Source organism: Aplidium turbinatum, chromosome 9, assembly GCF_918807975.1.
Source record: "Aplidium turbinatum chromosome 9, kaAplTurb1.1, whole genome shotgun sequence".
In the NCBI taxonomy this organism is placed as follows: Eukaryota; Metazoa; Chordata; class Ascidiacea; order Aplousobranchia; family Polyclinidae; genus Aplidium; species Aplidium turbinatum.
The window spans coordinates 7,779,728-7,792,366 of record NC_137480.1 but is presented as its reverse complement, the minus strand read 5'-3'; the positions used below and the strand labels follow the sequence as shown (position 1 = coordinate 7,792,366).

The 12,639-nt window shown below is 36.7% G+C and overlaps 1 protein-coding gene across 1 annotated transcript; it reads left to right on the top strand.

Annotated features, from left to right (window-relative positions):
* The first annotated feature begins 3,589 nt into the window (after positions 1-3,589).
* Positions 3,590-12,041, top strand: LOC145777355 (interferon-induced protein 44-like). The gene is made up of 9 exons (XM_082588715.1): positions 3,590-3,690; positions 4,195-4,227; positions 4,630-4,687; positions 5,190-5,394; positions 5,671-5,823; positions 7,682-7,853; positions 8,546-8,655; positions 9,574-9,743; positions 10,129-12,041. The coding sequence occupies exons 1-9, from the start codon at positions 3,669-3,671 to the stop codon at positions 10,541-10,543; spliced, it is 1,338 nt and encodes a 445-aa protein (XP_082444841.1). The 5' UTR covers positions 3,590-3,668; the 3' UTR covers positions 10,544-12,041.
* Positions 12,042-12,639: the final 598 nt, after the last annotated feature.

The following is a 12,639-nucleotide window of genomic DNA, read 5'->3' as shown; positions in this document are numbered from 1 at the left end:
TTTATCGTAGTATATTACCTCGAAATATTTTGTCCCCCCCACTCATTTTTGGCTGGCGCGCCCCTAGTTCAAGGTTGCGGTGCATGAAGGGAGAACAGGTTGAATAGCAGGAATGTAGAATGACTGAACCTAGTTTTCAAAAAGCCAAATTAGCCTGAATAATAACAAACCAAAGGGAAGTCGCTTTTCGTGAAGAAAGCTACTTCCTTTTTTTCTGAAAAGTCTTTTATTCAGCTAATTTGTAGCAATCTTCAATAAAAAAAAAAAAAATGCTTTCTTGTAAACTCATAAAGTGTTTAGTGGTGTTTTGAAATTACGATTTTAATAATTAATACATGTTTGTTTGGAGAACTTTGTAAAGAAAACTTAGTGCACCAGTGTTTACTTCGCTCATTAATATTTTATTTTTTTACTTCAATTAATAATTAAAGTGAAACTCGAGAAATTGTCATCAACCTTTTTCTGGGCACTTTTGAAATGTTTTAAATTTCTCAGCATTTGTCAGAAAAACGGTTTAAAACGTATTTGTTTAAACTTTAAAACATAGATATACGTATAGGATTGTCTTGTCTTGAGGCTTTACAACAGATCATACATAGCTTACAGCAAACAGACTAAGGATTCCTACATGAATTATTTTTATCTACATAGTTTGGTTAACTTATTGAACTAAATGTTGTACCTTATAATGGTTGTTTACTGATAGCAGTTATTTTAATTTTGTTATAGCAAATTGTTGGAATTTGCTGCAATTTTTCAGACCAATAAAGTAAAATTTTAGATGTAAATATAAATAAACAACACTGCCAGTGAAAGTAATTAAGTTTGTTCAGGCCTAGTCAAGATATTTTTACGTTTTCTAAAAACAAGTTGCATACTTTAAGATATTCACATATTTTAACCTCCATACAATTTAGTTGCAGAATGTTTAAACTTTGAACTATTGCATTATTTTTTTTTATATCAAATATAACTTAGTTATTACTTTCTAAAACCTCAACAGATTATTTCATCGTAAAAGGGGGATTATCAAATATTTTTTTATGTATATTTTACTTTTGTATATTTATTTAAGTTTATATTTATTGATATGATACTTTTATTAAGTTTATATTTTCTTATATATTTTTATTTTATTTATCATGTTTTTATATCAACGAAGACCTACGCTGTTCACACATGAGTGAGCTTAATACGTGGTAAATTCTACTACTAGTCCAAAGGCTCATTCTCAGTGAAATAATTGCTGGAAAAGTTTTGAGGACCATTGTTTTCTTTGTTTATCAAAATGTAAAAAAAAAACATCAATTCAAGTCGCTGTATTTTTTTTTTCAATGTAATATCACAAAAACCACAAACTTAAAAAAGATTATGATAAAATACTGAGTATGATGCTGCTGCTGGGATGGTAGCGAAAGACCACAAAATTAATCACTTCAGTTCTCCTCGTAAAACCATAAATAAATAGGTTAATGACATAATAAAGCAAAATGGATAGTAAACAATAAAATGAAGAAAAAAACAAAGAAACTGTTTAGACCAATACATTTTCATTATTTTTCATAGCCTTATAGGACAGTGGCGTATAGGCTACTAGCGAGCGTTTCCAGCAATCTGAATAACACCTTTGCTCTCAATGACCACAACGCGTGATGCCATACAACAAAACAAGATCGTTTACCGGAAATTTATCAATTTTTAGAACAATCAATTTGCCGCAGCTGATGCTGATTCCTTCACCTTAGCTAAGCCACTTTCTTAAAAGATCCTTGATGTGTCAACTTTTTTTGCATTTATTTTTATTTATTTACTTGTTATGCGACATTAGCAGTTTTTTGAAAGACAATTGATTGATCACGTGACCGCAAAACAGTTTATAAAATGCAGTATTTGGCCACAAAACTAAGCGACCTTATAAAAGTTCTTTAGAGGAACTCTCCAACCTCATCCTTGGCCTCTTCATTTTCTTTATTCCCTCTCACAATATATATGGAGAAACAAGTTTTAGCCAGTCTTTTGTCTTCCCATTGGTCTATAATAAGCAGGGTATGGGATGGAACGGAATAAAAGACGTTTTTTCCATCTTCCATCCTGAGATTTTCTTTTATTCTATTGTAAAACTCTTCTATTCCATTTTCCATTCCATATTCCATCTGCAAATTATGTGGCTAAATTTAAGCTAAAAAGTTAATAGCAGTAACTAGATGAAGATCTACAGAAGGTATAATATATGTGGTCTTGTTTCCGGCAACTTCAAAACTTGGTATGCAAGGACTGCAGCGAGGTTGAAGGCGTTGGAGTGGCGATTTTGTGTTGTCAGTTCATGTCAAGTATCACTTAGATACCTGTTTTTTTTTTCGATGTCTCCAGGTGTATTGTCAATAAGTTTTTCAGGTTGGTGAAACATACGCTAGAGCAGGCAGAGCGTCTGCTTTTGTTTATTTTGTTTTGGCGATATCTAATGTCCGGTGTGTGTTTGGAGTTTATATCCGGCAAGCTTACTCTCTCTCTTTTATAGTTTAAGTTTTATTTGAAGTTGTGGTGGCACCTTGACTTACATAACCGCATTTTTTGCCATCACGATACGGCTTCCATGGGTGTATGGATAAAAGATATATATTTGATATTATGGCTACTAATTTTCTACAATATACCGCACCGGTGAGTGGGTAGGTATGTGAAGCTATAGCCTACTAAAGGAAACTTGATTGATTGATGGAACTATAGTTAGCGCTTTGGTTTTCAAACCGCTCCGCATGCTGTCTCATAATGTTATTGTTTCCCGGACTCTTTGATCAATTTATCAAATTGTTAACACAAATAGAATCATTTAAGTGCGATGTGGTGCTTTTAAAATTAAATGTCTGAAGTGAAACTATAGGCTACCACTGAGGGAGGTGTTTTCGAACTTGCACTCGTTTTCGAACAATCATCTGGACAACATTCGCGCTGGTTCTATACAAACAAAAATCGAAATAGGCCTACAGTATTTCAGTTGAAGAAACATAATCAAACGAAAGCTTTTACTCGATTTACCTTACAACTTTTGTATGTCTTGAGTATTAGAACGTTCATAATGGAATTAGAATGGTGGAAGGTCGTCTTTCAAATCTTTCATTCCTTTCAATCTTTGACACTTTCGATCTACCATTCCAAAATGAATCTTCCATTCCACTCCATCATCCATTCTATCCCATCCCATTCTCTGATTACGCGTATGAGCCTCATTATAAGGTTTGTCCTGTGCATTGCCTATTGTTAGAAATAAAAGGTCTATTCGCCTACTTATAGCCTACTTGGGATGGCGCAGCGGATAAGGCACTCGCTTTCCAATCATGCAATCCTGGTTCGACTCCCGGCTTAAGCTGGTTGTTGAAAATCACCGCTCACCTCTACCCAGGGTGTAATAAATTGGGTGGGCGTAATTGCTGAAGTAAAGGCGGCCGAGAGAAAAGAACTGGCCACCCTACTCTCGTTAGTGCCGAAGGCTTAGTAGGCTATAATGAGAACCTTATCTTCTCATCCCCCGATGCTTGGATCAAGTATGGGACTCACCTTTACCATAGCCTGCTTTATCGCATTTTCAGGTTTTAAAACATGAATAAAATTTAAATATCTAAATAACAGCTGTAAAACTTTATATAAAATTTGATTTGTCATTCGCAACCATGGGAAATGGAGCAACCAAACGTAAGTACGAGTTGAAAACTTTTCGCAGACACACATACCCAGGAGATAACCCAAGAGGTACCTGAAGATAACCTGGAGATTGCATACCGAGGAGGTAACGGTAGTTGTCTTCTGGGTATGCAATGCATTTTGAGAACTATATTTTTCCCTCAATATACAAAAATGTTAAAAGCTCTTTCTTTATTGAGCTGATGGAAGAGTCACTACAAAAACTTTTTTTGTGGTTTCTTGTTGTTGCGTGTGCACCTAACATTGTTTTTGTATTTTTTTATGTTTGTATTTTCTGAATTTATAAAGGTAAGCGTAGCCTTTCATGTGATATTTTTAATCAGGGAACAACAGGAAATTCCTTGTGGTTACATGTAATAAACAACTAAAGGATTTTGTTTATTTGTTCAAAAATTGTATTCTTTATTTGAAGGCGAAAAGTCTCTTTATTTATGTCGCGGATAAACAAAACTTAGTTTTCCAAACAAAAATTTACAACACAGTTTTAATTTTTAGGATCAGGATCATCGTTAAACAGCAAACTGAGCAGTAAGTGACAAAATGTGATGTGGCCCCAATTATGCTATTTTGTCGTTGTTCATTTGCTTTGTGACAATAAATTTCTCTTCTTATTAGGTTATAGGCCTACCATGATAAAGATTGGAAAAATCAAGCTTTCAAACTGAAATTAATGGCAAAACAAAAATATGAAACAATCAAATAGAAATGCTTGACTTGCGTTTGTAAAACATAAAATTGCATAACAATGACGAAATATTGGAATTTAGTTTAGAATGTCACTGCTAATTGCTTATCACCTAGGCTACTAAATTTTTAACAACGTAAATGTAATTGAATATCCGGAAACATTATAGTCTACACTAGACTCTACAGTAACCTATACGTCAAAAAAATAATCATTTGTCTATTAACTGCTGCTATATTCTTCAGTGTTGTCCGGTGGAAGCTTGATGAAGAATCCTTGGAGACCTTTGGCTTGGGATGAACAGTAAGTAATTTCAAATAAAAAGAAGGCGTTTAAACTTTAAGCCACGTGTCCAACAAAAAACGTAACCACAAGATGAACACAGTTGATCAAAAGTTAAACCATCACTTTTGATTTTGCGTCTATCCAGAGACAAAACTTGAGCAAATTTTCCTAAATATTTACTGTTCTGTTCATAGTCTACAGCCTATCGTTGTAACCTATTGGTCATTAGTCTACATTATTATCAGCCTTTTCATATTCAAAATGAAACTGAATGGCCGATTTACTTAGCAAGTGTAGCAAGTAGGCTAATTGTTTTATGCTTCAGGAAGGGTCAGAGATAGGAACCACACTTTGTCGTACCGTAGATGTTTTCACTACATAGGCTACCCTACCTCAAAACTGAAACAAAGAGTACAAATAGCTCTTTGTGTTCTGTTTTGAGATGGCTAAATGTCTTACAACTGGCCGACTTAATCACTGCTCAATTAGGCTACGTCGTAGTCAAATTCTATTTTCTCAGAACAAGATTTCAACTGATCGAAACAATCAAAGAATATCGCCCGTTGTCACAAGTTGGGGTTCAATGCGCCAGAGTGCTACTTCTTGGGCATGTCAATGTGGGGAAGTCATCGTTCTTCAACACGGTCAACTCGATCTTCAGAAATCACGTGACAGCTCAAGCTCCAGTTGGAAGCCCGCGTGACCAAAGATCAATTACAACCAAGGTGATAAAGAAACTAGACCTGTATCTTTTCATCTCTGTAGCAGCATCACAGCAGTGAACTTTGCTTAACTTTGGTTTGTATTTTGTTTAGGTAGGCTAGGCTTGTTTGATTTACTTCTGTGAATCAGGAGAGTAATCGTTTAGTATTCCCACTATTGGCTGTAACGTTTCTTTTAAGCTGGGTTAGGTTTATTTTAAAATTAGCAAAAACGGACTAAAATAGCTTTAAAAAAGGGCATATTATTTTAGTTGTTTTGAAACAACCATTCTTGTGCAGATGAGAGGCTATGAGGTGAGGAATGGGAGAGAGGGAAAAGTCCTCAGTTTTAAGATCGTGGATACAATGGGAATTGAAGGAGAGAAACGCAAAGGATTTGACCCTTCCGAGTTGCCTTATATTTTGGACGGGCACATTCCAGACAACCATCAGGTAAAAATTTTCTTTAGGCTAAATGTTCCAATCAGCTCAAGTTCAATGTTGCTTAACATAAATCAACATAAAGTTTGATTGGTTGGTTGGTTTTGAAGCTTTATCCTCGGACTGAAAAAGCCTTGATTGGTTATTCCTGGTAGTTTCGCATACTTGTAGAGGCTTTTGACACAGGGCCGGTTACCGAGATTGGCAGAGTGAAGTTTTCCGATTGTTGAAGTGTTGTTGCCGGGGAATTATTCCATTCACTAGGTACCGCTGAATGGAGAGCAGTCCTGAAATGCGTTGCTCAAGCGCACACCCCGAGAGTCGAACTTGCGCCGCGTGATCGTGAGCCGGGCGCGTAACCACTGAGCAAACGGGGCGGACATTGAACAAAACGGTGATGTGAGCTGTTTGCGTTGATTAACATAAGGTACATGTCTGGTCTATCTATAAGAAAAAGTATTAAATTCTGTTGTGTTAGTGAGTTGTGCGCACTTAGTAGCTTTGTGACATGCTATACAAGTCATTAATTGAAATTGAAATTTAAAAAATTCATGAGCAATATCATCGCCATCGTTAGGTTTGTCCTGATGAACGAAAATAACTCCATGTAAAACGACAACCTGTGTGTAATATGTGATCAACCGTTGCAGTAAAAGATAGCCAACATTATTTACTTGTCTCATAATATTGCAACTTATAGTCTACCAAACCACTATATTGGCAGGGTGAAACCTAAGAGGTGGTACTATCAAGAAATCTTAGTATTAAAACCGGATCACTGGGTGTAGAATGTGCGGCTTCTGGGCTCTCTTCATACAGTAGCCTAGTATTTTGTTCTTATCTTGAGGCAAACGCACTTGAGAAATTTACTTTTTGAAAAATAAAAAGAACTCATTTATCGTGAGGTGGTTTGCGGAAAGCACTTGCGCAATGAGCAGTGCACAAGCTATCGGGCCAATACAGCATCCTGGAAAGAAAGACATATCTTTTTCGATGCTTCAAGTTTTTAAATTATTAACTCTGCTTTTTTTCTGCCAAGTTTCAAAACTTCTGTGAAAGCAGAAAAACTAATTCAACTTCTTTTTTTGAATTTTTACTTGCCAATGGGCAGCATTGCAGAAATTTCTGCATTTTCAAAGGGTTAATTTCTTATGGCATTTCCTCGATAGGCGAAAGTAAAATGTGCATTAGTGGAATGTTTAATTTAAGACTTGTTCTATGTTATCTACTCGTTGCCATACAAATACCACATGCTGCAGATTACAAGGCGCTAATGTTTATTCGAAAACTGCAGTAATGTTTGCAGATCTACGTTTGTTTACTGCATTTGTTAGTTGCTTTAAATTATTTACAACAGTCGTCTCTCAGTGATCTTAAGCCGAAGATCTAAAACGATTTAAAAATTTTTTAATTTTTTTTAAAAGAGATTACAAATCTTTTCCATTGCCTGCAAATCTGATAAATTATTTGACTTTGGCTTTACTGTGACTGAGGAAAACTTTCTTCATTTTTTTAGCAGTCTATTCAGAGGGATACGCTTAAGTTTGTTCTTTCCTTGCATCTTCAGATTTAAGCAATTCAATTGGTTAAAAATATCAACTACCTTACGCCTACTGTAGATAACCCAGTTTAGATATGAAAGTAGCTTAATATACTTAAAACAGAAGCCCAATTTGTGCCTTTAAAAATTCTTTCAGTTCTTTACATAGACTACCGGTAGTTTAAAAACTCTTACTAAAATATTACCCTTGTATGATCAACGAACTAGCGTAGGTTATGGTAAAGTAAATTCAAGTGCTTAGCATCCATGTCAAAACACAACTTTCTGTAATAAACGTGTGTTTATTTTTCTACCCATCTTCTTTTCCAGTTTGATCCTGCTGGGAATATTTCACCGGAAATGCCTGGATTTAATAAGCTTCCCAAGTTGCAGGACAAAATCCACTGCTGTATCATGGTATTGGATGCTGGTGAAATTTCTTCCATGAACGAAGAACTTCTTTCCAAGATGTCTGACATGAGAACAAAAGTTACAGGAAGAGGTTTGAAAGAGACTTTCTCTAACCAGTGATCTTTCGACAAATTAAACCAGTTAAAGTTTTTTTCATAGCACGATCTAAAAAAGGTCAATTAGCTTACATATAATTTTTACAGTAATGTTTTTGAAGTTGATCTCTGCTTCAATTAAAACGACTACATTTCTGACCAATAAAGGCGTTTGACTAAAGATTACCTCTTTTCACACACCAGCAGCGTAGACTGGGGCCGGGAAGTCTACAAAGTATTTTTGGCCCGGAGCCAGAGATGATTTTAGTGATCGAAAACTTTGTCAAAGGATTTGAAAATTTGAAAAAAAGCAACTCTTATTTTGTTGTTTTTAGTAGGCTACATTTGCATCAAATTCATTTTATTTTGGAGACAAAAGATTTTGTTTTACATTTCTGGGCTCCTTGTTTTAGGAGCCCAGGAATGTACTTGAGACCGGCTTACAGTAGCATTTCAACAGTTCTGTCGACACCTATCAAGAACATGCAGCTGTGTCTCAGCAATTCACTTATTGGTAGGCCATGACAAATGAGAACAACAACTTATTAACTGTATAAGGCCTTTTACTGCATTTACGTGGGCTACTGGTATCCACTGTGGTGTATTTGCCTTGGTATTAAAAGCCGACTTTGCATGTTGTAACAAATAAACAGGCCCAAAAATAACTTATGTCACAAAACTTTTTCAGGAATTCCTTTGATAGTTCTTGTGACGAAAATCGACAAAGTCTGCAACCAGGTTGCGAGTGACGTATCTTTAGTGTATCGAAGCACAGCCATTCAGAATCTTATAGCTCAGGTATCTTGAACAATCTGAATATCTGATCTGAAAAGTTGAACAATCTGAATAACTGAATATCTGTCCAGAAAAAGCAAAAAAGCAATGGGCCTATCAAACTTCCTTATAGACTTTAAATTAAACTTCGTAGCCTCCGGTATATTAGAAAAAGTATGTTATTATGGTAGGCTACCATAGCCACTCAATATTTAACAAACTAGGTTAAATTTTAGAGAAGCAAAAACCCATTTTGTGGTTCTTCTTCTTGCGTTTGAGGCCGCTGCAGGTCACATCCAGTCGCAGCAGCCAATGGATCGTGTTTTCATCGAGCGTTGTTAGGTCTACATGTCCTAACAATCCTGGGGTTCGTAAACAGGACATTGTTAGATAATGTGGTATGCAGTCTGAAAATCTGAGCCACATGCACAAGATCGTGATTCGGCGAGGCCCCAATGAAATATGTTACTGTTGAAACGGCCCTCTCCAGTTCGAAAGCGATTGAACTTCACCCATTCCCTCCAAGGTAGTTCTGCTTCAGGTGGTGTAGCCTACTGGTATTGATTTTGTGGTGATGTTTGCAGTAGCCCACACATAAAGCACAACAACCTACTTTCTGTGTTGTGATTGACCTAAGCCACTGAGTGAATCTCAATGACGTATTAGGCTCCAATACATTAAAGATAGTCTATAGATTAGGTACCCACAGTATCCAAGCTTTCAAATCCAATATGTTCCTCCATCTTAAAAATCTTTCGTTGAGCCGTCTTTTAACGATTCTCGTGTGTTCGGAGGTTCTGTGAATCACAATTTTGTTCTAACTCAGGCTACATTTTGTACAAAATAAGCTTATTAGTAATCTTTGACGTACCGTAGCAAAAGTAATAAATAATAACAAAATTGTTTTCAATCCAAGAATATTTAACGACAACTTGTTTTAAGGCGAGCGTCAAGATTGGTGTCCCGGTAAGCCATGTCCTCCCAGTGAAAAACTACACGCACGAGATTGAGCTGGACACGTATGTGGATGTGTTGGTGCTGAGTGCGATCCAACAGATGCTGCGATTCACAGACAACTACTTCGACGAGTGTCTGAACCAAACACAAAGCGGGTAACCAAGTTAGCTTTTTAGTCAGCTATTTGACACAAACTGACGCAACGTGTAAAATAATCCAAAAAAATCTTATAGTGACGGAGCAAAGGTAGCTTATCATAAAAATATCTATTGGAAACGAAAGGCCCCAACGTCGAATATTTTTTTGATAGCGATGAACTAAAAAAAATTAAGTTCTATAGGCCTATGCAACCCAAATCCGTCGCTCAATCACATAATTTAAACCAGTCCGTCAAATCTATGATAATTGTGAAGTAATCTTTTCTAGATATTGGATAAGTTGAACTCTCCGGTTTGAAAGTTGTAAGCTAAATTGATTTTCTTCACTTAATTAGAACACACTCTGCATCTGGTAACGAATGAGCCTGTATTTTCTATTTAGCTACGTGCAACCCGAGAAAATGAGTAATGACGCGTGGACCCGCAATGCCACCTTGCGGTCAGCACCTGGAGCAAATAACGTGAAACAGGCTTGGTCAACAAATTCAACCTCGACACCCACAGCGGTGGCAGGCCGGATTCCAGGGGCTAGCATTCAGAGCACCCCTCTTGGAAAGTCATTTTTTAACAACAAGATAAATGGACCCCCTTCTTCAAAAACAGCTCCGTTTGAAATGGATAAAAAAGCAGAAACTCAAGAGATCTTGGAAGAAGCTGAAGAAGAAGACAACAAAAAGGATGACGCAGGGGAAGAGGAGATCTTGCAAGAAAAAAAGTTGAATGACCAGATGAGCCCAATGAAAGCAGAGATGAACGGAATGAGTCCAAACCACATGATGGTGCAGGAGGCCGCTTGATAAGCTGTCACGGCAACTCCTGCTCCGCATCGATGAACAATTGTTTTGTGTATAGTTTCATGAAATTTCAGAGTTACATTATCGCAGTTATTAATTTCATGTATATACGATTATACGTACAAGTCTGTTGCGAACACGAAAGTAGCTACTTAAGTTTAAAGACAATCCGCTTTATGACAATGTAGCTTTAACAAAAGCATCGATCAACCCGGTTAAGGATCTGACAAGCCAGAACGAGTTACCATTTTGACTGAGGTACGCAGAACAACGTTGAAACGATGCAAAAATTATGAATTTTGCTGTCTATGTAGTCATATTTACCTCAATAGAGTACGGTATCAAAGTGTTCAGTGTATGGGGAAAATGTTTGGCCGCCACAACTATCTGGTGGACGTTGTGTTGTTAAAGGTGTAACAATGAAAGTCCTGACGTCGATGAACATCGCTGTGAAGCAAGTCAGGCCGTCGAATTATATTTCACCTGATCATGTGATAACCGGGGCTGAGCATTTTTTTAACATAAGGGCTAGTTGGAAAAATGTAGTGCTTAGTAGGGGGCGCACTGCAATTACATTGATTTACATTTTCAACTTTTATGGGAAAATCAGTGCTAGTAGCTTACATAGCCTACAGATATGAAACATTACTGTAAATATATAAGTCTACAGTACATATGAGGGTGCTAATTAAAAAAAAGTGAGAGCCATATAAAAAGTGAAAGAGGAGCGCATGTGGCTCTCACGTTGACCACTCCTGGTGTAAACTATCAGGCTAAAGAAAATTGCTTATATACTGTACTCAGGCTTCGAAGAAAAATTAGAAAACTGAGGTGTTACAACAGCATTTTGTTACAACACATGTCAAATGACGGACGTTTTCTGCTGACAAAATGTAGCGTTCTGTACATAGCCTACAAGAGGAAATTTCTTTGTGTTAGTAGCCCTTCGTGTTCGAATACTTTTGGTTTTTCTTGTCAAGTTGACACATTCAAAGACATTTTTCTTAAAATAGTGGGCTGGGCATATTGTGTAAATGATGCTGTGAATTTAATTTTTTAACATTCCAAATTGGTTGTTTTTACAAACTGATACTTTCCAAGAAAATGTGCTACAGCACATTGGATTGAAACTATAGCGTCCAGCATTATATTTTTTATGTTTAACACGCTGTGTGTAACAGTGTATTTTTCACAACAGAAAGTAAAACGGAGTGCCAGTTTTTGTTACAGAAAAAAATAAAAAAAACCGTAGCTACTTAGCAGTTTATGGAATTAAAAAAAAACAAAAACGGATCGTATCTTACTAGAAAGACCAAGTTATCTGCAAGTAGCCTACATGCAGATATATATAACTTATCAACGAAATCAGTGAGCGGTGCGTTAAAAGTATGGTTTTTGGTGATCTGCCAGCCTATGTTGATACCCATCGAAACGTTGTAGCCTACACTTGTTTATTTGCATGAGCTGTGGCCATTTTTGTTAATAAATGTTTGTAAACTTGTTTGTGTGCAAGGCTTGATATTTTCACAGGGCCGAGGAAACAGGGCAACCTTTTTATCCTTCAACTGCATGGGCGCTGAGACTACTGGGTTCTGTGGAGAAGTTATTGTCACCTGTTGGGAGCAACTGAAACAAATCTCTTTCCAGACAATAAATTCAGTTAATTTTACATTAATTAAGTCTGCAGACGTTGAATCAATGTAAAAACGACGGAATTTTTCTGTCTGGGCTGCTACAACTTAAAGTTTATGCTCTTCAAAGTCCAGCTGCTCTCGGTCTACGATTTAAGAAAATTCACCAGCTCCTGCGCGGTAGGCACTTTGACATAGGACAGCTTTCCTTGCGAATCAGCTGATTTCAGTCATGCGACTCAGCACGTGATATTCTGACCGATCTACTCGAAAGATTTTTGATACAAAGAAAATTAAGTGAATGTATCGCCACAAGCAGCGTGGCCTAATGGGTTAAGGTTAGGGCAAGGGAATAGTCATTTCGATTGCGTGGGTTCGATTCCCACCCTCTGCTAATGCTCTTTTTTTTGCAACTGAACTGAGTGCAAGAAGGATCTTAATGACTGTAGTAATCGATTGAGTTTATAA